This window comes from Centrocercus urophasianus, unplaced genomic scaffold (assembly GCF_019232065.1).
Source record: "Centrocercus urophasianus isolate 14NV4802_14NV808 unplaced genomic scaffold, USGS_Curo_1.0 seq_10, whole genome shotgun sequence".
Classification (NCBI taxonomy): Eukaryota; Metazoa; Chordata; class Aves; order Galliformes; family Phasianidae; genus Centrocercus; species Centrocercus urophasianus.
This window is the reverse complement of record NW_024884142.1, coordinates 34,299,328-34,321,834: the sequence shown is the minus strand read 5'-3', so window position 1 is coordinate 34,321,834 and position 22,507 is coordinate 34,299,328. Positions and strand designations below refer to the sequence as shown.

Genomic DNA, 22,507 nt, shown 5'->3' with positions numbered 1-22,507 from the left:
CGTCACGGATGGTCATGCAGGTTTTCATGAGTGCAGCATTCAGACTCTTTTTCATCACTAGCAAAAACGCATAGCAAATGATGGTGAATATTTTGAAAAACAGTGCTTTGTATCTGTGAATTCACTCTATCAAATGCTTTGTATCTGTTGTAGTTTCCACATAAACAAACAGGAGACATTACTTTCTGAGCAGCCTAAGTATTCCTACTCTAATAATAGAAAAGCTCCAAGTAGGCATAAATATTATAAATATTATAACTAATCAGTAAACACTTTTTTTTTTTTTTTTTTCTTTTTTTTGGCTTACCAGAAACAGTCTGTTACATGATAAACAGAACAGACTTACTATATTTTCCCTTTGAATGAAAGTTATTTATCTTTAGACATTTAAATGAGAGGAGGGAAAAGGGAGACTGCACATGGCCTGCACCTTTTGATCACAGCTTAAATTTAACCAAAGTATTCTTCATATCTACTAATCATGCTTGCAAACACAGACCTATTCTTGATTAGGAATTTCTCTCTACAACTGTGACATTTGCCAATTGATTAAATTTCAATATTTGATGAACAAAATATCCGTGACTCATTTGGTTTAGCTAAGCACATTAAACGAATTTTCATTTGGTTTATTTCTTGGCTTTCCTGTTTCCCTTTAAATAATTTTTGAAAGTGACATAATGAGACATTACTGGCAAGCAACATATTTCTAGTTTCACTGAAGATAGAAACTGTCTAAACTTTGTCTTTAATTTCCTTTTTAATTTGCTCTTTGCTTACAGTTTAATATAGTTTAAATTTCCATGAAATAGTCATTTATTTGTAATATTTCCCTGAATACAATTTTTTACTGATTAGAACTGAAGAAAATATAATATTGTACTATGGAAAATCAGAACATATTTCAATATTATATGTTAAGAAATATGTTAGAATATGAAATATGTTAACACTAATTTGTCTAAAAATCAACCACAGATGCCAGGCACTATTTTCAATTAGAAGTAGTAATTATGATACCATTTTCTACATATGACACTTGATTTATATAGGGGTCAAATGTTTTGTATTTATAAATAACCTAACTCATTCCCACTTTTTAAAGAAACAATTTTTTTTTTTTTTTTTTCAAATGAAAGACTGACCAGAACAACGTTTCATCATTCTCTCAATTTTTGCTTTGAAAAAAAACTCAGATGCAATGGTTTACCCCAAGTACATTCATGTTTACACTGGAATATAATAAATATACAAAACAATATTATATTCATATATTACAAATACACACAGGTTGGTGCATTAATCAGCTAGTGCATTAGACCCTGAATCAATCATGGGAGAGTACACACTAGACTGCTATAAACACTGTGGCTGGAAAATTTATTTGACAGCACTTTCAACATGTCAGGTAAGAAGCAATTAATATATCAAAATAAGTAATTTCTGATGCAAGCTCCAAAGCTTGACTGCAAAATCAGAACCTATAATCTGTCTATGCAAATTAAATTATTGTTTGATAGCACCAAATGAATATAGTCCTTATCGCTCCTAAAAAAGCAAATGTTATAATAGGGAAACAAGAATGACAGAAAATCTGATTTTTTAAAAATGACTTTAAGAATAATAATAAAATGCTAATGGACAGCATTCAACTCAAAGATGCAATTTTCATCAAAACATCAAAATAAAATTTAACAGAAACTGAAAATCCAAGACTAATGAAGGAAATTGAATTTGCATGCGATCCCAAATCCATGATTTCACAACTTGCCATTCTATAATGAGAGGTATTTGTTCAGAGCCTTAACAGTTTCAATGAACTTCAGAATTTACTTTGTTTTCTATTCAAAAAGCTAATTCCATAATAATACTTCTGATAAACTCATTTTGTAATGCTGAGATGAACTGTCCATCCTACCACAAAGGATTCATTTTACTTAGGACTTAAACATGAATGACATTTTAAACATAGGTCATTTCAAGTATAGTTTTACCAAGTCACTTCTTCCTCATGTTTGAAATGGCTTGTGTTGTAAGATCATTAATGAACTGTAAAAGGAAAACAGAGGAATACACACAACTCTGTTATCTACTTAACTCTATTTAGAAGTTTAAAACTGTAGTACTAAAGAGTCAGACATTTACTCAGAAATGCCACTTTCCAGGGCAAACTGTTGAACAATAATTAAATCATCTCAATGAGTTTTAACTGAAAGAAAGAAAACTCAACAGAGAAAAAATAATGTACTCACACTTCATTCTACAAACTTTTTTTCTTTATTTGTCAGATAACGCAATTAAGGAAAGTAACAACTTCGCTAGATGTCATCCATATGTTGTTATAAGCCACTTACCAGTGTGGTAAAGATATAGTGATAGTATTCCGTCATCATTCCCATAGCTAAAGCCTTAAAAAAAAATAAAAAGATGAATGTTTCTGTGTTAACATAATAACTTTTAACACACTTACACTGCAAATGAAAAGCTGCAGAAGAAGACCGGGTTGGAACTGTACTAAAATTAGGTCCAGCAAGTCATTTCCTAGCAGTTAGAGCAGATTACTGACTATTAAAGAAGTTTATGAACCAGATCATCTGATACAAAGAGTACTATTAGACTGTTTAGAGCTGTAAATTGGAAAGAGGCTTATAGCTTTACATGCGAATGGCTGCATTAACTTGCCACACAAAATCTCAATTGACAATATTTCATTCATTATTGAGCCCCCTCATCTCCTTAAAAAGAATAACCTAACAGGATTTTTTTTCCTATTTTAATTATTGGCATTATGCATTTAGAACAAGGACCCAAGCATATACTTCAAGTGTACACATTTTTTCCAACCATGAAAGAAAATACTCTCCATGTAAATTTTTACTAGCAAGATACATAGTGTTTCATCATCTTCATCTGCTGTGCTGTCTATGTGATATCAAATAGTTTCTCATAAGCTGTGCATTTTAAAATGTTCATTTTTTTTTTTTAACTTGTAAAAAGAAAATCTGCAAATATTTATTTTAAAGCAATAAGCTAGAAATATCACTGCATCATATGCTCCTTCACCTGAAGAGCATATATGGATACACAATATCTTCTCAATCTCCACAAAAGATTCTAGAGTCTAGTACTATTTATGTAAACATTTTAGTATTTGACAGTTTGTTTTCTTTTTTACCTCACTTTAGCACTACAAAAAAAAAAAAAAAAAAAAAAAAGCTACACAAATGCAGAATATTTTTCTCCTTTCCAGGAACTACAAAGATAATTCTTTGCAAATTTTCTACCAGTTAAACCTTCTTAAATATGCTGAAGGCAATAATTATACAATTGTAATAATAGTGAAATTTGTATACAAAAGAGATATTTGAAGGCTGTGCGAACTTTACTTGTGGCATTGTCTGAGAAAGGAATAAATGACTAGTCTGTATGTTCTTTTTCAAACAAAAGTGAAAAGCTAAAACAAATTTGAAATAGCAGCTGCAAAACAGAGCTTTTAGCTTTGACAAGAGTGGCAAAAATTGTAACAACACTTTTTCAAAGGATGTCTTTGCCTGTATTTAGAACTGTAGTACAGTCTACCAACAGCAATTTGAATTCTGTTAAACACAGGGAAAACCATTATCTTATGAGAAATATCCCAACTCCAGTAGAAACCTTACAACACCAAACACTGTTAGCATTTTTGTTTTTTGCTCTAGTAAGGTCATATAAACAGCTGTTTACACTCACGGATTTCACTCTCCAAGCAACCTCTCCATAAGAATATTTTAAATATCTCCACAAGAAAATTTTAAATACTGTCTGCTTTCCCTGGTTGCCTGGTAATGTAATAACCATTGAGATTTGCCTTGATAGAATCATATCATATCAATGGTGAGTTTGTTATTTTTTTTATGAAGTATTATTGGCCAGAAAACAGTAGTTGTCATGCTTTTTTTTTTTTTTTTTTTTCAAATTTGAAAGCAGAAGTCATGTTCAGCAGAACTACCAATCTTAGACACTTCTAAAACACTGCAATAATGAAGCTGGATGGAAAACTAAAAGATTACAAAAAAAAATAAAAAATTGAGGAGTTGTTCCTGTAACCTCTTTTTACATTCTTCAGGACAAGTGGAGTAGCCTGATAAAACAGTTCAGAATTTGATTTAAAGAAGTTGCATGCTCATTCTCAGATCTTAGAACGTGATTAAATATGGAATGGTTTTCATTTTCTTCCCATTTCTCTCAACTCATACTTTTTCTTCCCCAATTTTGTATGAAATAAAAGTTGTCTTTCACATAAAAAATATGAGGTACAGTATACATAATAATGTGCACTGATTGAGTTATTTGTAGTACTGCATCTTTGTACTGTTATTAATACATATTTTCTGTCTGCATTTTTAAGATTTTAGAGGAATTAAATATACATTTAATAATTTGGGCTAAACAATTGGACTAATTACGCTGCATTACATTAAGTGAAAACCAGAACTGTCAGCAGATATTAAAATGTGTAAGAATTAATGAAAGAATCTTAATCAACACACAATAAAGCAAAATGATTGTAGGCGTGTTTACCTGCTGTTTTTACCTGCTTTTTTAATTGTACCCACAGCTGTACCCTGAGGTACCATTAACAAGAGATCTTTTTTCAAATCTTAAAGAATGTATTTACTGTTTTTGAACTAAACGATACAATATGCTAGCATACATAATATGAATGCAAATTGCAGTCATTAAAAGCTGTGCATTAGAAATGTAGAGCACTGTTTTGTTTCAGGTATGTTTCCTAACCTAGTTGCGAGTCATAGCTCAAATAAAAAACTTAGAGAAAAACAGTCTAAGGAATTCCAAGTCTTTGGGGCTAGGAATTCTAAGTCTTTGGGGTTAGCTCACTACATTAAAGAAGATATACAAAGGCATGCATTTATTGCACACCTCAGGATTACTGGCAGCTTTTTTTACAAGCTCCTTTTTTTTTTTAATATAGTCTTTCTTATATTGCCATCTTCTCTTCAGTGACAGCATTGGAATATGCTTCAGCAATAAAAACACTGTATTTGGGATTCTGCTATCTCTTGCCTACTCATCTTACACAACAGAGCAAACACTTCGAAAGCATCTGCCCGAATGTATTCAGGTCCTTCACAGTCTTGTTAGTAAAGGAGGGGAATATGGCTCTAAAAATACCAATTAGTTCTGTCCTTCCAGAGGATTACACTAATGTGCTAGTTTAATAGTGTACTATTCCAATATTACTACCTGGTTAGAAGTACACAATTTAAAAGCTTTAACTGGAATATGTATATATACATATATATAATAACTCTAAGCAAGTATTTAAAAGCTCAAGGCATTAATTCTCTAAAATACCAAGGCATACCTTTTCCCAATGAAGTGCACTGTGAAATACCTTTCCTCCCCCCACACAGACAAACCAAGCTGTTTCTTTAAAAAAAAAAAAAAAGCTATCATTACAGATGCCAATAAAATTATCTCTAAAATCCTTGGCTGATTTTCAGTTAGGCCTCAGTAAAACTAACATACGATTTAACTGCTTGTTAAAAGCCATTAAGACTGGATATTAGTTTCATTTATTAGGAATCGAAAGCAAAATGAGGATTACCTGTTTCAAGATGCCCGCTGCCATTTCATGGCTGCAGTCAAAGATGACATGGAATTCCTTTCCTCTTTTCATCTCCTTTAACAATGGCTTTGCATCTTTTGTGTCAGCTGGTAACTGACGGATTTTTAGTCTCAGGTTATATCGTGATGGAGCCTTGATGAGCTCTTGTAATCGAATAAGGCCTTAAAGAAAACAGAGGAGTCAAAAGAAAATTATCGAAACAGGAACCTGAGTCGCTAGCAGAGCAACTTACTACAAACATTGAAAAATTTCTGAATTTCTCTCCTTTTTCAGCATGCTGCAGCCGATACAGAGAAATGTATTTTAAAAAAAGAGTATCTATACTTCATGTGCTTTCCTATCACAAGCCTTTCCTTAATCTTAGCAGACAGTAAGTACTTTCAGTTCGGATCTTAAAACAAATTTTCCCTCATGGAACTATAATACCGCTCCTCAAAGAAGAATTATTTTAATTCAGTTAAAGTGACATCCCAGACTAATTGCTTATAGTCAGACTAGATAATCTCTTAACTAATCTATTCAGTCTTGACACAAAGTTGTAGAACACTTCAATATTACACAACGTCATCGTGTAATCCACGACAGTACTCAATTTTTCTTTTTTTGTTTATACAGGTAACAGCACAAAAGCAGCAGTGAAGAGGATGACTAATACCTTTGCAGTCCTCTTCAATACTTCACAACTCCATTTTAGATTACTAAACTTTCACTATGAAAGTAGATGCAGTAATATTTTCCCCAAAATCTTCTTGTTCATACCAGCAAGACAGCAAATGGTGTGGTATAGAGACCACTGATTGGTCTGTGACCAATACTGAAAATAAGGTTGTTCAACTGTCTTCAAACAACAGGATAAAGACAGGTCTTTCATAAAGTAGCAGTTTATTTCAGCACTAGCAAAAAAAGATGTGCTAACCATCTTTTTGCATTGGAGGGTACTCTGCTTAATGGCAGTAAAAGAGTTACTGTTCTTATTGTTTCCAAACTACGTGCAGTTTGGTGTACACACTGAACTATCAAAAAAAAAAAAAAAAATAGAACCTCTGCTTAGTATTTCCTCTAATCAGGCCATCTAAAATTTGAGATAGCTCACTTTACTGCATCAAAAAATCTAATGGAAATTACTAATTATTATTTAATTATCATCACAGGCACATCATCTAATATACATACTGCATTTTGAATTATTCCTAAATATTCTTCCTGGTTAAAACTGAATGTCAAAGCTGCCCTGATTTCGTAAAAAATATGTAATAAAGCATGAAAACACACTACAGTTTCAGCAAGAAGTCGTGATAAGCTCTGCAATAAAGAGACTTTATTTTTGTTTTGGCACATATCCTTTTTCCAAAATACATTTTTTTTTGTCAAATGACATAACACTGAAAGCCTTTAACAACATAATATTTCAACGAGGCTTTTGTCATGATGCTTTTAGACAGCAAAACATCCTTAGCTCTAATAATTTTCAACCGAATTAGACAAATAGATAAAACATCTGAAAAACAAAATTAGACACTTATTTCATCATTCCACCTCTTTTGACCCTGCAAAGGATCGACATTATTTTCTTAATACTGCTGGAATTAGCTGGAACTGGAATTATAGCTTATTATATGAAATCTTCCCAAATTAAGACCTCAGGTTGTAAACCTGGCGTAGGAATTCAATAGATCTTTCAGGCCCAAAAGCAGCATTGAAATGGATGGAGGTATTTCTGAATCAATTCAAAGTTTTAAACAGTCCACACAAATGCATCTTGGTTGAGGGATTTATGAAGAAGATAGAAACAGCAACTCTCGGGGCAACAGATCATTAATTTAGCTCTTGGTTGGCTGTGTAGGTCAAGCTTACTATGCAGTTAATTTAAGAAATGTTTTGTCACAGGTCTACATCACGGATACAACATTTCATCACAAATTTTTGGTAACACTCCTAGAACACACATACACATTCAAACTGAAACAATTGTTCCTATAGCTAAATAACCTACAAAATTTCTAATTTCAGTGAAACATTTGTATAGGATCTTCATTAACAACAAGCATTGTGAAGAAATAAACCCAGAAAATTCGGTATGTGCTGATTATCTTCTTATAAAAACACAACGTGAAATATGATAGCATTTTTCTGCATAAGAGTATGCGAAAATTTAAGGTCAGAGCAAAATATTCTAGCTCAAGAAGGATGAAAAATAATTCCACATGTTCCAAATTATTTTTAATAGCTTACTTGAAACAGTAAATTGGAAAATTTTTAACAATAATAATTTTGACTCACATTACACTGTAACTGGTGTGTCTAATTTTAGGTTTGTCTTGTTTTGCTTACTTCATATTTTTTTCTGTTCTGCCTTGAAAAGAAGATAAAAGTCAACTTTAAAGAACCACAGAAACATCACTACACTTGTTGACAATCTTCAGCACAGATGCTGAAGGCAGAACAGATATGATTAGACCTGGTCTCATTAATAGATCTCATTCATCCTTGCTAAGACAAAAAGAATAGAATATGGTGGCGTTCATGTAAATGGCAGATATGAGCCTACATGATTGTGAAAACAGTAATTTTAGAAACAATAATTTGAATAAACCTTGCCACGCTTACCTCAAATGCTATACTGGTATTTAGAGAAAATGAATCAACGTACTTAATTGAAACTTAAATGGATTTGATGCTTGATTTCCAAATGCCTCAACTAAATAAACATGAGGTATCTTAAAGTTGGACTGGATGATCCTGTAGGCCTTTTCCAATCTTTGTAATTCCATGATTCTTGATTCTGTGATGTTCTCTTCACACTGGTGACAGGTGAGACAAGGGGAAACAGCCTCAAGTTGGACCAGGGGAGGTTTACGTTAGGTATCAGGAAAAAATTCCTTACAGAAAGGGTTGTTAAGCACTGGAATAGGCTCCCCATTGAGGAGGTGGAGTCACCATGAATGTGTTTAAACACTGGATGTGGTGCTTAGGGATATGATTTAGCAGTGGGTTGTTAGTTAGGATAGTATGGTTATGTTGCAGTAAGACTTGATGATCTTGAATGTCTTTTCCAACCTGAGCAATTTTATGATTCCATCTTGAAGAGCTGTATTTTTTGTTTTTTTTTTTGTTTGTTTGTTTGTTTTTTTTTGTTTTTGTTTTTGTTTTTGCTTTGTTGTTGTTTAACTGAAAATATCATGCATCTACTACAGTTTATCACATTCAGATGATCTAGTACAATTGTTCAAAAGTAAAGCTTTGACATAAAATAATCTAGCATATACTACTGCCATTAATGACTATCAAAAATAATAGACAATACTATGACAGCAAAAACACTTAGGGTTGCCTCCAAGCCTGTCCAGTTATTTAAGGCTAAAAACATAAAGCAACTTGAATGTGTGCTCTTGAAATGAAAACATTAAGATGATTTCAGACTGACAGAAGGGTAGCATTTCAAAGCTGTGATTTTTTCAAAGGTAAAGTCCTGCCAGTTTCTCACTCGCTTTGATTTCTATGCAATTCCACTTAAGAACTCCGACAAATCTGGGACAGATAGTATGACACACTCCTGTTGAAAAGAAAAAAAAACCTGGCATTTGATACTCAGTAGTTAAATATGACCAAGAAGACAGACAGAAAACCATCCTTCTAAATAAAGTTACTTCAAATCAAATAGTGCTGCAAAATGTGCTGCCATATAAGCATCTGATATGCAAGCTGTCGAGTCTATAAACTAGAGACATAGATCTACTTGAACTACCACATCACACTGAAAGAGAAAAAGTTAAAAAGAAAAAAAAAAAGGCAGGTGAAGGGATGAAGCTGTGAAGCTGGAATGGGTTAATACAAATGTACAGGCCTTATAATTCTGAGAGATTCAGATAGCAAAAGGGACTTTGGGAATGAGCTGGATTTGAACATACAAGCAATATTTAGTGGAAAAAGTGCTGCGCTGCACCAAACATCTGCTATAAACATTGATTCCTTGCAGTAGATCTTAACAACTGGAAGCCATGCTGAGTACGGGAGACCAGTCAAGACGTCATGAAGCTTGTAAAAACAGATTTATGCCATGTAGGAAAGAGATGACAATCAGTTTCACATGTCAGGAATCAGTATCTCAAGGGGAAAGTGTTTTTCTCAAAAAATTCAAATTCAGCATTTTTTAAATACCAAAGTTTAGAAGGAAATCTGATTGTTCTTGACTGCAACTGTTCTTTTAAAACACTGTTTACTTAGAAGGGCAAAGTACCTAACGTATTTGAAGTAGTTATACTGTTCACTGAAGATGAAGACAGTGAGGACAGTTAATGTTGTAAAAAAATGTTAAAATTGAAGAAATGAAGGAAGAGGTTGGCTGCTCTTCTGTTACATGTCCATAGGCTCTGAAATTTTAATAAGCAAATTCAGGGAATTATAAAGCAAACTGTTCCTTAATGTCTTGCAGAAACTATCAGAGGAACCTGAACATGAGCAAAGGGGGACAGAAAACCTGCAGATGCACACCTCTGTAGTGCACTGACTAGGTCTCATTGCTGGAGTAGTACAGGAATACCTGAAAACACACAAATAAATATTTATGGCTTCATAACTGCTAGGACACAGAAACTGTAATGAACAAATTCCTCAAAATATATTTTAAAGAAAAGGAAATTTGAGACACAATACTCTTGCTCACAATTTCTATGTATATCACAATATTTAATTCTAGTAATGTTTAATTCCAGTTAACATTTAATGTGTTCGAGCCACTGGTAGCATTCATTAAGTTCAGATGAATTATGCAGGGCACAAAATATGTTTCAGTCTATTAACTTCGGTAGTCTACTCAGCCACCCAGCGGGCCATCTGCTAACAAGGAATATTTGTTCATCCTCATCCATAGTTAAAAAGCAATTCCACACTGGCATGAATTCAGCAGCTCCAGTTTGCCAGGTTCCCTTGGGAAGGCTGTCAGAAAGCACAACCCCAGGTGAGGCAGGGTGACCACTGCACATGCCCCCCAGGCACAGTGCATGACATGACAGGGGCAGTGATGGTGACATTATGTCATGGCTGGCACTGCTACAGTTGCCCTACAGCTTCATACTACAGAGGAACGCCTCACAGAACAAAATCTGCATTTTGATGAGGATACCTGCATCTAATGCTTTTATTAGGCAAGAGCTCCACTGGGTGAAGTACTGAGAAAAAGCACGTCCTCACTCAGGCACTTCTGGGAATTGAGACTGAGTAAACATTTTGCAGGCCTGGATCATGCTTCAAAAGCAAAGTCGTGCAAATATAAATCAAAGGCTGAATGTCTGTCCAGACTGCATCTAGTTCATAAAGTGCAGAAAATCTAGCTCTTCCTAGAAAAAAACACCCCGAGCTCTCTCAGTAAAAGCAGCAGAATTAATAAGAAGTACGAAAGCATGCAACTCTCTTTACCTTTTATCTACTACACATGGGAGAAGGCACTGCAGTTGAAATATGTTGGAGGTTATTGTCTATGTGCAGCACAAGTTACAGATAGTGCAGCAGGGCCTGGGGTTACACCATGACCCACTGTTGGTAGTGATCACAAACATTTCTAGCCAGTATGCAGCCACCAAAAACAATGCAAAATCCCACTGGGTGCCAAAGAGCTCAAGTGTACTAGAGAAAGAAAGAGGCTACTACTTGGGGCTGGAGATGTGCTCTTGGGAAGAGGCAGCTCTGCACCTCAAGGAAGTCCAGTTGAGGAGGAAGAAAGACTGCAGCCCACAGGCACACCTTGCTTGGACAGGATCTTCCTTGAAGGACTGTGGCTCAGAGTGACAGAAGTCATCATTAAGCAAAAAGCTATTAGAAACTATTATACATATCAACCCTCAACCTGTTGCAATCCAGGCATCTCATAGGGTAAATGTTGATGCACTCTATGTAAGCAGTGGTGAAAATGCACTATTTTCTTCCAGCCTTTATCCTCTCAGGGAAGGGAAAGTAAGGTAGTTAATGTAATTGTGTGTTTTATCTCCGTAGCAAAATCCTTGATTATAAGTTTGTATTTAAAAGTAATTAGGTAAAACCCCTGATGCTAGATTGTTTTGCCTGCAGTGCTTTCCAAGTATTCCAAAGTTTATTTTTTTCCCCTTTTTTTCCTCAGTTTGATATTAAGCTATGGGTAATTATTTTTTGCCAAAGAAAAATGTACGCACTGAAAAGATATAATGTAAATGAACTTGAAATACAACACGCAGGTCAAGCCGTGGACAGTAATGCCTTTCTCACTCCTTACTGTTGCTTATCACCTCTTTCCCCTGCATCCTAAAATCCCTGACAATGCTAAAGTAGTAGCATTAACAAAAAAACAAAAACATATAAAAGAAACAAAGAAAAAACATGAACAAAAGTAAACATACATTCAGAGGATAAAAATGACATGTGGTTAGAAGTGAACAGACTATCCACATATGATAAATTCTGCCACTGCTTTCAGCTCTATTTTCGACAGCTATAAGACATACTTTTCAGGATTTTCCCCAGTAAAAGTAGTATTTTTCAGTAACCAGAGTTCTCACTTGTTTAGTCTCTTTAGCATGTAGGCCTAAATACATAAAGTAATGCCAGACAAATTCCTTGCCTGCTTTCTTTTCCAAATATTGCCAAAATTTCTTCTGTATTTTCACTCTTTTTCTCATACTGTTATGGCCCATTTGTATAACTCCGACTCCTGAGAGTCAGGAAGGACTACTTCCTTCTCTGGCCAGTCGTTTCTGGAACTCCAACTGTCTATGTATGGCTAGTGCAAAAGGTAGTTTGAGATCAAATATGCATAGAGTATGTAGAGAGTAACTATAAATTTTATAAATTGAGTACTTTTAATCCCCAAGTAAATTTCATTTTAATCATTTGACATTAGATAAAATGGTCAGTCTGGTTATTTGGGATCAAAGCAATGAGCTGACAAATTCTGAAAAAACAGAGGAAAACCAACAGTTTCAAAAGTATATAGCTCATCTGTAGTTAATCAGAAAAAGAAATATCAGAGTCTCAGATGAATAGAGAAACATCATACGAGAACTACAAAAACAGTGAACCAAAGGAGAAAAATCAATAGCTTTGCCACGATTTTGAGAAGTACAACACAAAAGCAAAGATTTTAGCCTGGATTGCCTTCAGTGTAAGTAATTTGTAATATAAAATAAAATACAGCCCTCAGGTAAAATACTGACTTCTAAAATAAATTACAAAAATACAAAACAATTTTTGTCAACAGGATCCCCCCAAAAATCTATTTTTTAACAGTATAGAAATAATTGGTGTATTTTGGGAATGTACTTCCTGCAGTTTCTTTCATGAGGGACACCTTTTTCCTGTCCCTTTAAACTCTCAATTCCTTCTTTTAGCAGCCACTGTGATAGAGTCTTACCTCTGAATGGCTGGAAAGAATGTGGTGTGAGTAACTCTTTTCAGAAGCTGCCATCAATTCATCTTTAAGAAGAATCCTGAAGGAGTAGTTTGTGAGCTCTCCAGCTGGCATCTTCCTCCAAAGAGATCAATCACATTACCTCCTCGACATGTTCAACTTCAACCAGTCCAGGAAGCAAGAGTCCCAAGTTTGTTTTAAAACCTGTGTCTCCAGCTCAGCAGTCTTGCAAGCCATTGCTACGCCACCTGGCCTGCTCATCAAACTATTTATCATTTGCATTAATGCTGCCTTTGTGCTGTACAGGAAGAATGCAAGCAAATGCACTTTGCAATAGGCTGAACACATGAACCTTTTTCTGTACAAAGGAACAGTAATGCTCTTTTAAAAGCTACTTATATCTGCAGAATCTCAAAAAAAAAAAAAATCAAATTAATAATATACCACTTTGTTGAACTACAGGAATATTTTCTCTATTTTCAGCAAGTTGTTTCCTCTCACACAACTCTGTACCCTTCTTCTCTCCTGATGTTCCCCTGCTCAATTTTTCTGCTCAGATCTCAGGAAAACATAATTATATATTGGACTTTGATAGGAGTGTGGGTAAAAGAGAGGAGAATGTCAGTTTATTGTTCAGTGAATAGCAGAATAGTTCATTGCTGTAAAATAATTCAGATATTAAAATGATTCACAGATATTGAACATTCTCAACAGATTGCCAATACACTTGCAAGATATAACTAATCTTTCTCATCCTCTACATAAAAAAACACCTCTAGTGAAAAGATTAAAAAAAATGTATCCTTGAGAAACTGCATCTGCTAGAAGGACTATATGAATAGTATTCTATGTTCTTGGATACAAGAACATAATACTGGAAACACCATTAAGAAAACCATAAAGAAAATATAACTGAAGAGTTTAATCAACATTTTTCATTTATTCATATTTAGCCTATTTACTCCATTGAGATTACTTTACTCAGTTCCTGCAGCATAAAACATGCTTAAAATTGTCATCCATTATACTTAAAGACAGTATCAAAATTGTGAAAAGTGTTCTTAATGGAGAATGAGCTTTAAGAAAGAACACTGCAGATACCTAATCCAGAAAAGTTTATCTTAGTGAAAACATAATCACTATGGCTCTTTGTACCAAATTTAGAGCTGAACATTTTAGTAAGATTTTTCTAACTTGCATTTAAAGCTTTAGAGAATAATCATAATGCTGTGTGTGTGTATATATATATGTATATATATATACACACACACACACACACACACACACACTTCCTATTAACTTATATTCTTACCAGGAAAATGTACTACATTACCAGTACTGTATCAGTAAAAAGAAAAAAAGTATACTGTAACCAACTTCAGCAGCATTTTGGCCAAAGCAAATTCTATTTAACAAATCCTTTGTCAAGAAATATAGGTCTCCTATTTAGAAAAACTTGACCTGAAAATTTAGAAATTAGATTTATTAGGGTAAACAAGGATGCACAAATAAATCATTGTACTATTAGTATTTGACAGAATGAACTCTGGAGGTTTCCTTGGATGACAAAATTCCCTTCCAGCAAAAGAGTTTAGATGTATAGGCGTTCTTTTATCATCAAACTACCTGTATGTACTTACCATTTTACCAAAGCATACTTTGTGATCTACCACCTTGAATCTTCTCCACAAGAACTCTTGTGTAAGTCTTGTGTAATTCTTGTCTAAGTGACCCTAAACTACACTGATGTATTTTCCTATACGTTGCATTCCAAGCTTCACCATTCACACACATGGTCTTTCAGTGTAACACACATAAAGAATGTAAAATGTTTCCAGACCATTAGTTTATTAATAATTCAAATTGGTTTTTGTTGTTGTTGTTGTTGCAGTTTCAGAGTTAGCTTACTTTCAAGAGAAAACATTTTTCAAAAGTTTTTTTTTTGATGAAACCACGTCAGTAGCTGAAGAATAATTTTCAGTTTAACTAGGTAATTCAGTTGCCCTAAATGTAAAAATCATTGAAAAAGAAGACCAAGGATCTCACTCCAGTAGTCAGATATCCATTGGGATACTCTCTGTATATTACTTAATTTTTTGTGTCTTAGTATCCATTTTACTTTCATGCTCTTGAAAGAGCTCTTTCGTGCTCTTTCATCAAGAAGTACAATAAAATAATCTTCTTTATCCTTTTCCTTAAATAAAATAAGCTAAGCACTTAAGAGCATGTATGTTTGTACATATGTTTTATAGTTAGTTTCAAACAGCTGATCCCAGTTCAAACTGTTTCCAAGAAAGGAAAAAAAAAAAAAAAAAAAAAAAAAAAAAAAAAAGCAAAAAATCTCTTCACATGAAGACGTTAGAGCACCACAGTGAAAAAGGCCTATAACACCTCCCACACACTTTCACTGGAGGGATCAAAGCAAATGTTCAAGTTCAGAATAGACTTTAAGATCATGGAATTGTCTTGGTCACCCAAAGAAGATGAAGAAAATTTTTTAATGCTCTCAGAGTACTTATCTGCAGCACACAGCAATTTAAGGAAAAAAAGAAATCTTTCGCTCACCTCCACACTTAGAGCACTTTAATATAATCAAAAGCAATAATATAATTGAAGAAAATAATCAATATGTTAAGACTTTGCTATGGTTTTATGATTTTTGGTTATTGGTATTCCAAACCAGCCTGTAAACTGTTGACAGACTTTTAGATTAGATTTGTCTTTTTTTTTTTTTTTTTTTTTACTGTCCAGCAACATGTGACATTTCCTTATGCATGCGGCTCTATTGTTTATTATAAGACTGATTTAAAATATCACTGTAGTTTAGTTTTGTGGTTGTCAAATGAACATGTTCTGAAGGATTTAGCAATAGATGACAGCAATGACAATTAACAATCCAGGGCAATTCAAAAGAATTCTTGTAATACTGGAAAGTATGATTTCTCAAGTAGCTGACATCTATGAGTAGTGTGGTTTAATGAGGGTAAAAAGCATAAAGAGATCTACTGCAGTCAAAGGACAAAAGTCTTTTGTCAGAGCTGTCAGAATCAATGTAAAAAGCAGCAGGAGAATAAGTTTAGCCATTTCCAGCAAAACTTAAAAAGAATTAATATCTTCTGTAAATCTGGAGAGGCTTGGCAGAAGAAAAAGCATGCATGAACACTCTAAGCTGGACATTACAGGTAAGTACATTTATTCTTGAAGACTACAGCAGATAATTTTTTGCTACAGAAATTGATAAGAGTGCAAGAGAGAAAAACAATCTGGGAACAAAACTAAGATGTACGAAGGTAGGGTTATCGATCTGAGACTGATTAAGAGCATCTGAGCAAGGGCTTGATACTATAGGTGCATTTCACAGTGTTCCACCAACCAAAGACAAAATGTGTTAATACTGATGTAGGAGTGAAAGCATGGTTAAATTTGGGGAAATCAGAGTTTTTGTGTTTTTTTTTTTTTTAAATTAAGTCACATGTAAAACGTGAGATTATATCTCCATTTTCCTGTTTTCATTTTTAGATAAATTGTTCTGCCTTTCACATTTTTTTTTTTCCATTTGAAAATAGAGAGTAAAATGTAGCAGAATTCAAGGAGGAAAGAAACAATAATTCTGATCATACATACCCCAGCCAGCTCTCTATAAAATGTAAATACTTATGTTTATTCAAACCTACAAATATTTGGAGTACATTCATTGACACCCCAATGATTACTGGAAATACAGCCTTCTTCTGTTAATTAGGCTTAAAGAAAAATTCTTTAAAGTGCTTAATATTAGTTTTCTTTTATATTGAGGCAAATAATTTATCTTGTTCCAGTAAGCTCAAATTCAATTCTTGGCAAAAGAACAAGGAGTCTCTGGTACATGTTTTCCTGAAAGACAAGCTGAACTCATGCATTATGTTTAACTTGATGATATTTAATTTTCCTTTCAAATAATTAATTTAAATCTCCAAGGAATTGTCCTCAAAGAACAATGCAGGTCCATTTGTCAAAAAGAATAAGAGTATTGAAATTCTTTCTTTTCAGAAAACTAGATTAAGTAGTTCTTAACTTCCAAAATACTTCGAAAGTGAAATACTAACTTCACAAAATCCTCTTTACATCTGATATTTTCATGTAGCATCACGAAAAATATTTTTGAGCTTTATCAAATAATAATACAAGAAATTTCTTAGAAAAAGAATATACTACATCAACTACATCTAAATACCACAGTCAGGTTTAACACAGAATTACTAATTAAATGTTTACATGAAATTACTGTGCACAGCACATGAAACACTCTGTATTGAAAAGATACTATGCAATACGTAAACAGTCTAGAAAAATCTCTTCATGCTCCAAAATCGGATAAAAATATTAGCAATTTTGCAGCCCTACCAAACCTGATTTTTTTTTATTTAAGGACTGAAAAGAACTTATCCTCAAAGAGAAGTTTCTGTAAAATTGGGGATGTCTTTATCCAAATGCATTCCCTCTCTGATTCAGTGACAGAGCAGATGTGGAACAGAATTGCATGCAACTCCAGCTGATATGCATAAGAAGCCTGAAGACTCCTTTGTTTCCCTCATTTAGATATTCATTCAATTCACTCCATTAAAAACATCAAAAAATGATTATTGATTGATAATGCACAAATTGAAATGCATAGAAATATTTACTTTTAACATGCTGTGACAAGCTATCCTATCCCACTCTGAATCTTTGATAAGTTTTATGTACAAGTCTATATAAATATACATATATACATATATATATACATATATATATATTCCAGGGAGTTATATATATATATATATATTCCTGGAATATATATATACATATATGTATATATATATTCCAGGGAGGATACCCACCCAGACTGTCAAATACAACCAGGTGAATTCTGCATCTGCTTCAATGAGCTAGAACAAATGCAATCTAAAATTGCACAAAAGAGTATAAATACATAAAAGACCACCTAGATATTGTTTTTGTATTACAGACAGCTAATATTAATCCAATTTGAGGAAAAAAATATCAATGCAATATGTTAATAGCAATACAGTATCTCTAAACATTCTTTTAATAGAGGTATTAGATAGCATCAGCTTTACACAAGTCAGAGGAAGTGGTAGTGTTGGGACTAGTCATGATAGTGACTTAAGAGCTCACTGTTACTTGTCATTTTTGTTTTGTTCTGTCTAGCAAAGGCAGTAAGAGAAAACAGCCACTTAGGAAAAAAAAAAAAAAAATCCTGGAGATGAAGATTCCACAGTCTTACAAGGATAGATTTTATTCTAACCTAAATGTTTCTAAAAAATGTCAATGTCTCTATAACTATGCCATGAAAAACAGTATAGGATTATTATTGTGTGGTTTTTCCTTTGCAAGACCTTCTATTTACTAGATTAAACCTAATCCCTTTTAGTTTTTTCTAACACATAATATATTCATAAGCTTCTAATCTGATAAACCTTCATCTTTCTTCAGACAAAACTATTAAGAAAAATTAACACAATTTTTGCTTTCTCAAGTATTGCAACTTGTGAGCTTACTGCCTGCACATGTAATTTTTACGTTCAATAGAATGTGTACCCTGTAAATATGTCCTTTCAGTTTTGCTATAAAATCACAACCAACCTACAACATTTAGAGTTTCATTGTTCTTCTTTCTTTGCATCCATGTAGCAGGGATGCATGAGGATACTATTTCTCTAATATGCATAGAAGTAAGCAACTTAGAACAGTGTGACTTTCTGAAACCTGTATATCTACTGCAATTTCCTTACCTAAAACATAAGTTGACCTGTCAAAGGAGGAAATTTTATATTATTTAATATTTATAAAGTTAAATAGAGAATTACTCATCACCTTGAGACCTTTAAAGTATATTAATGTAAGCACTGCAGCATTTACCATGGACAGAAATTCATGGGGCAGGCCTATAAAATAAAGAAATCTCACTGTATCCTACCCATTTTTAAGTAGATTCCAAGTAATTACTAGGAACAGAAGGGTGAACCTAAGGAACCAGGACAAATGCACTTCAAAGCTTGGATAAATGTCTAACATGGAATAAATCTAAGTTTTTCTAACTTTTCCAGACTATAGAACTTCACCACCTATCACCCATGACTTCTCAAAACGAAATAACTAAGACACCTAAAATTACATCTTTTTTAAGTTTTTAATAAGTCTCTTGCTTGGGTGATTTGAAAACTCAGGACATTTGTCAACTTTTGGTTTGCTTTATTCAATTTCAATATTATTTAAGAAGCTGTCAATGAATGTTCCTCTCTTTAGACTTCAACTGACTTAGTCAGCAGAAATTCCAGTTTTAATGACATTCACTTTTTTAAAATTCAATATATTTTCTCATTTATTAAAAAGAAAATAAGTCCACAAAAATAAAAGATCATTTTCCATTCCCAAGCAGTTCTTCACCATCAGAAATATCAGAAGAATCTCCCACACACGTGCATTCAGTATTTTAAATGTTAAATATTTCAGTATACATTCTAAGAATTTGCAGCCTTTCTAAGAATATAATAAGAACTGTGTCCTTCTGTACTCCTCTTTTCTGTAAACATGTAATGAGGAATATTTTTTTGAGATGAAACCTTTGCCTTTTGTTAGTTTTGTTATTTGATTCTAAGGTAAGGAAGTAAGAAAAATATCCTCCACTTCATATTTCAGTCATTCATTTGGATTTTGATCCACAGAAATTACACGGCTGGTCTCTGCAAATGTCTCCTATCGTAATGTGGATCACTGTGCTGCCTAGTTTCATTCAACACATCTCTCCCTATTTCTGCATATTATCTGTTTTTGTACAAACTTTACCCTTGTATATAAAATTTACAACCATGAAATACATTCTACTGCATGCCTACAATGTCATTTTGTAGGTTTGTTATTATGTATCTCCAAGATTAAAGTTTTGTTTCCTACATTTAGGTAAAATGCACTGTCATTATATTGGATGTCAAGTTTTCAGTCCAGCATTCTCATTTTCTTTCTTCTTTCTCATTCTGCTAAGAACAGGCACACATGTTTTTACAAAGAACAGCTTTTCACATAAATTAGGGGTTACTCAACTCATTTACATAAAAATAAAGATACAAGCAACCTTTTTCAGGCCATTTCATTTTGTATCCTTGCTTTTTTATCTGTCTGATCTTTAAAGTTTCTTAAGCATATAATACTTAGATAAAAATTTTCTTCCTGATCTCAAAGATTTACTTTGAACCCGTTGCAAAATTCTTTCCTTAATCTTTTAACAATGTCACCCACTTTCCATCACCATGTACCCACTTTCTGCAAGACATTCAATTTCATTATAAATTTGCAATAATTGGAAATTGGTAGTATGGAAAAAACATCCTCAAGATATAGCACATCAGGAAATAAGATGTGGGAAATATAGAAATAAGGTAATGTGAATTTTTATGCTGGTCCCAAGAAGGAAATAATTGTATTTACAAATCAGTGCTACTAATATATTACTGTAAAAAATATCAACAAAATCGCATTCTTTTCCTTCATTTGATTTAAAGCACTGCATTCAACATTGAAGACCATCAGAAAACATTTTCATTTCTGAAGCCATTTTTCAGGCTTTTAGTTTGGCTTCTGTTCATAGATGCAACAGATTTTTGGTGTTTATACGCATTCACTCAAGACCAAAACAAATGTTAATTAAGAAAAAATCTCAAAACTCTGTTTACATCAACTTGATCTGCATAAAGCATTAGTTGCCAGTACAAGTGCCAGTATAATTTAAAGGTCCCAGCATCTAACCATTCGTGTATACTTTGCTTTGGAATACTTTCAGATGTACAGACTTACTTAGAATTTATCTGCCCTATTTTTCTTAGAACAGATTGCAATATGCACTTGAAATTTTGATATTTTGAAGAAGATACTTTGCCATTTTGAGATCAATTAAAACTATTAGGTCATGCAGCAGGTGAACACACTGTCATTTTCCCCCTTTTCTCTCCTAAAGACAATTGACTACAGCAAACCAGTAAACTGAAAGGACTTAATTAGTATCCAGGGACAGTTTAGTGGTATTTAATTAACTATAAATTACTCTAAGGGAAAAAAAAAAAATCCTAACTGATCTCTGGTTAATTCCTGACAGATCTTTAAGGAAAATTCTAGTTGAAAGGAACATACTTTGCAGTTTAGAATGATCACAGGAAGCAATACTTGTCTTCAGACTAGCAAAATATATATACACACACACACACACACACATATATATATATATATATATATATATATATATATATATATATTCAAGAGCCTGATTTCAATTTCAATTTTTAGTTTGTACAACAGATGGACTAAATGAAAAATGTCTCATAAGAGTTAAGATGAAGGGAAAAAGGAAGACATAGAAGGAAGCAGAACATAGATACTGTTTGAAGCAAAAAAAAAAAAAAAAAAAAAAAAAAAAGTTAGTGCAGAGATTCACAGGAGTTTCAAACAGAGATTCACAGGAAAAGGAGACAAACTATTTTTCCCTGAAAGAACAGACTCAGCTAACCAACTTTCACCATGCCCTAAGACAGTACCAGGCCAGTACGTCTTTCATAATATTAACACCTTTGCCCATCCTCTGAGCATTTTTGTTTTTTATTACCCTATCCTTGTTGTAACAGACTGAATCTTTTCTTACTGAATCTTTACCGAGAAGTAACATTCTTACTAATTATTACTTCACCACATTTGTAGAGTCTTGACTGTTACTCTTTACTCTGTATTCAACCTGACCTTTACTCTCTCTAGCGTTACTGATTATATTGCTTTAGAAGCATCTCTGTTCCCAGTTTCAAAAGGACACGACCTCCATTCTTTCCTGTGCCAAGTTATCCTGTTTTCTACATTACAGGATCCTGAACATTGGAAGCAGGTCTCCTTCAAAAGCCATTCTGGATATTTTAAAATTAGTCTATGAATGACTTAAATAAAAAATATTTCAAATTTATGTAAATAAAAATTTATAACCATTTAACTAAATCACAAATTACTTTTCCACTATTCACTTGATTAAGACTTGAATATTCCTTTTTACCTCCAGTCCTATTTCAAAGCAAGAGTTAAAAAATAAAATTAAATAAAATTAAAAATTAAAAATGAAGTAGATTATTTTTTCCTGTAAGCCTGTAATGCTAAACTTGAAACCAGAAGTTTGATTGTGTCTTTGGTAACATCAGCCAAACTTCTAGAAAGACAGCCTCCGAATTCCGCTGATGTGTTCTTGTTTTCCATCTCTGTTTCCTGCTCACCATTTACTAGCTGTTGAATCATCAACATCATCAAAAACCTTCTTTTTCACAGAATTATGAGAAGGGTTTGTCAGAGTCAGTTTAAAAACGATGGAAGAAACTGTTAACACTTCCATAATATTAAATCTCTCATCTGGCTAAATGACTTCCTTATATCCTCCATTACAGACAGATTTTCCTCTTACCAGCTGGTAGTTCTAACCTCCAGCAGACAAGCCTCAA

The 22,507-nt window shown here is 33.3% G+C and overlaps 1 protein-coding gene across 1 annotated transcript in view; it reads right to left on the bottom strand.

The window, feature by feature from the left end:
- The window catches only part of GRIK2 (glutamate ionotropic receptor kainate type subunit 2), a 343,946-nt gene that overhangs the window by 210,207 nt on the left and 111,232 nt on the right, over positions 1-22,507 (bottom strand). Inside the window, exons 4-5 of the mRNA XM_042814253.1 lie at positions 5,609-5,790; positions 2,355-2,408 (exon numbers count right to left, since the gene is read on the bottom strand). Of these exons, the coding sequence (XP_042670187.1) occupies positions 2,355-2,408; positions 5,609-5,790 (236 nt within the window). The remainder of the gene's footprint in view (positions 1-2,354; positions 2,409-5,608; positions 5,791-22,507) is intronic.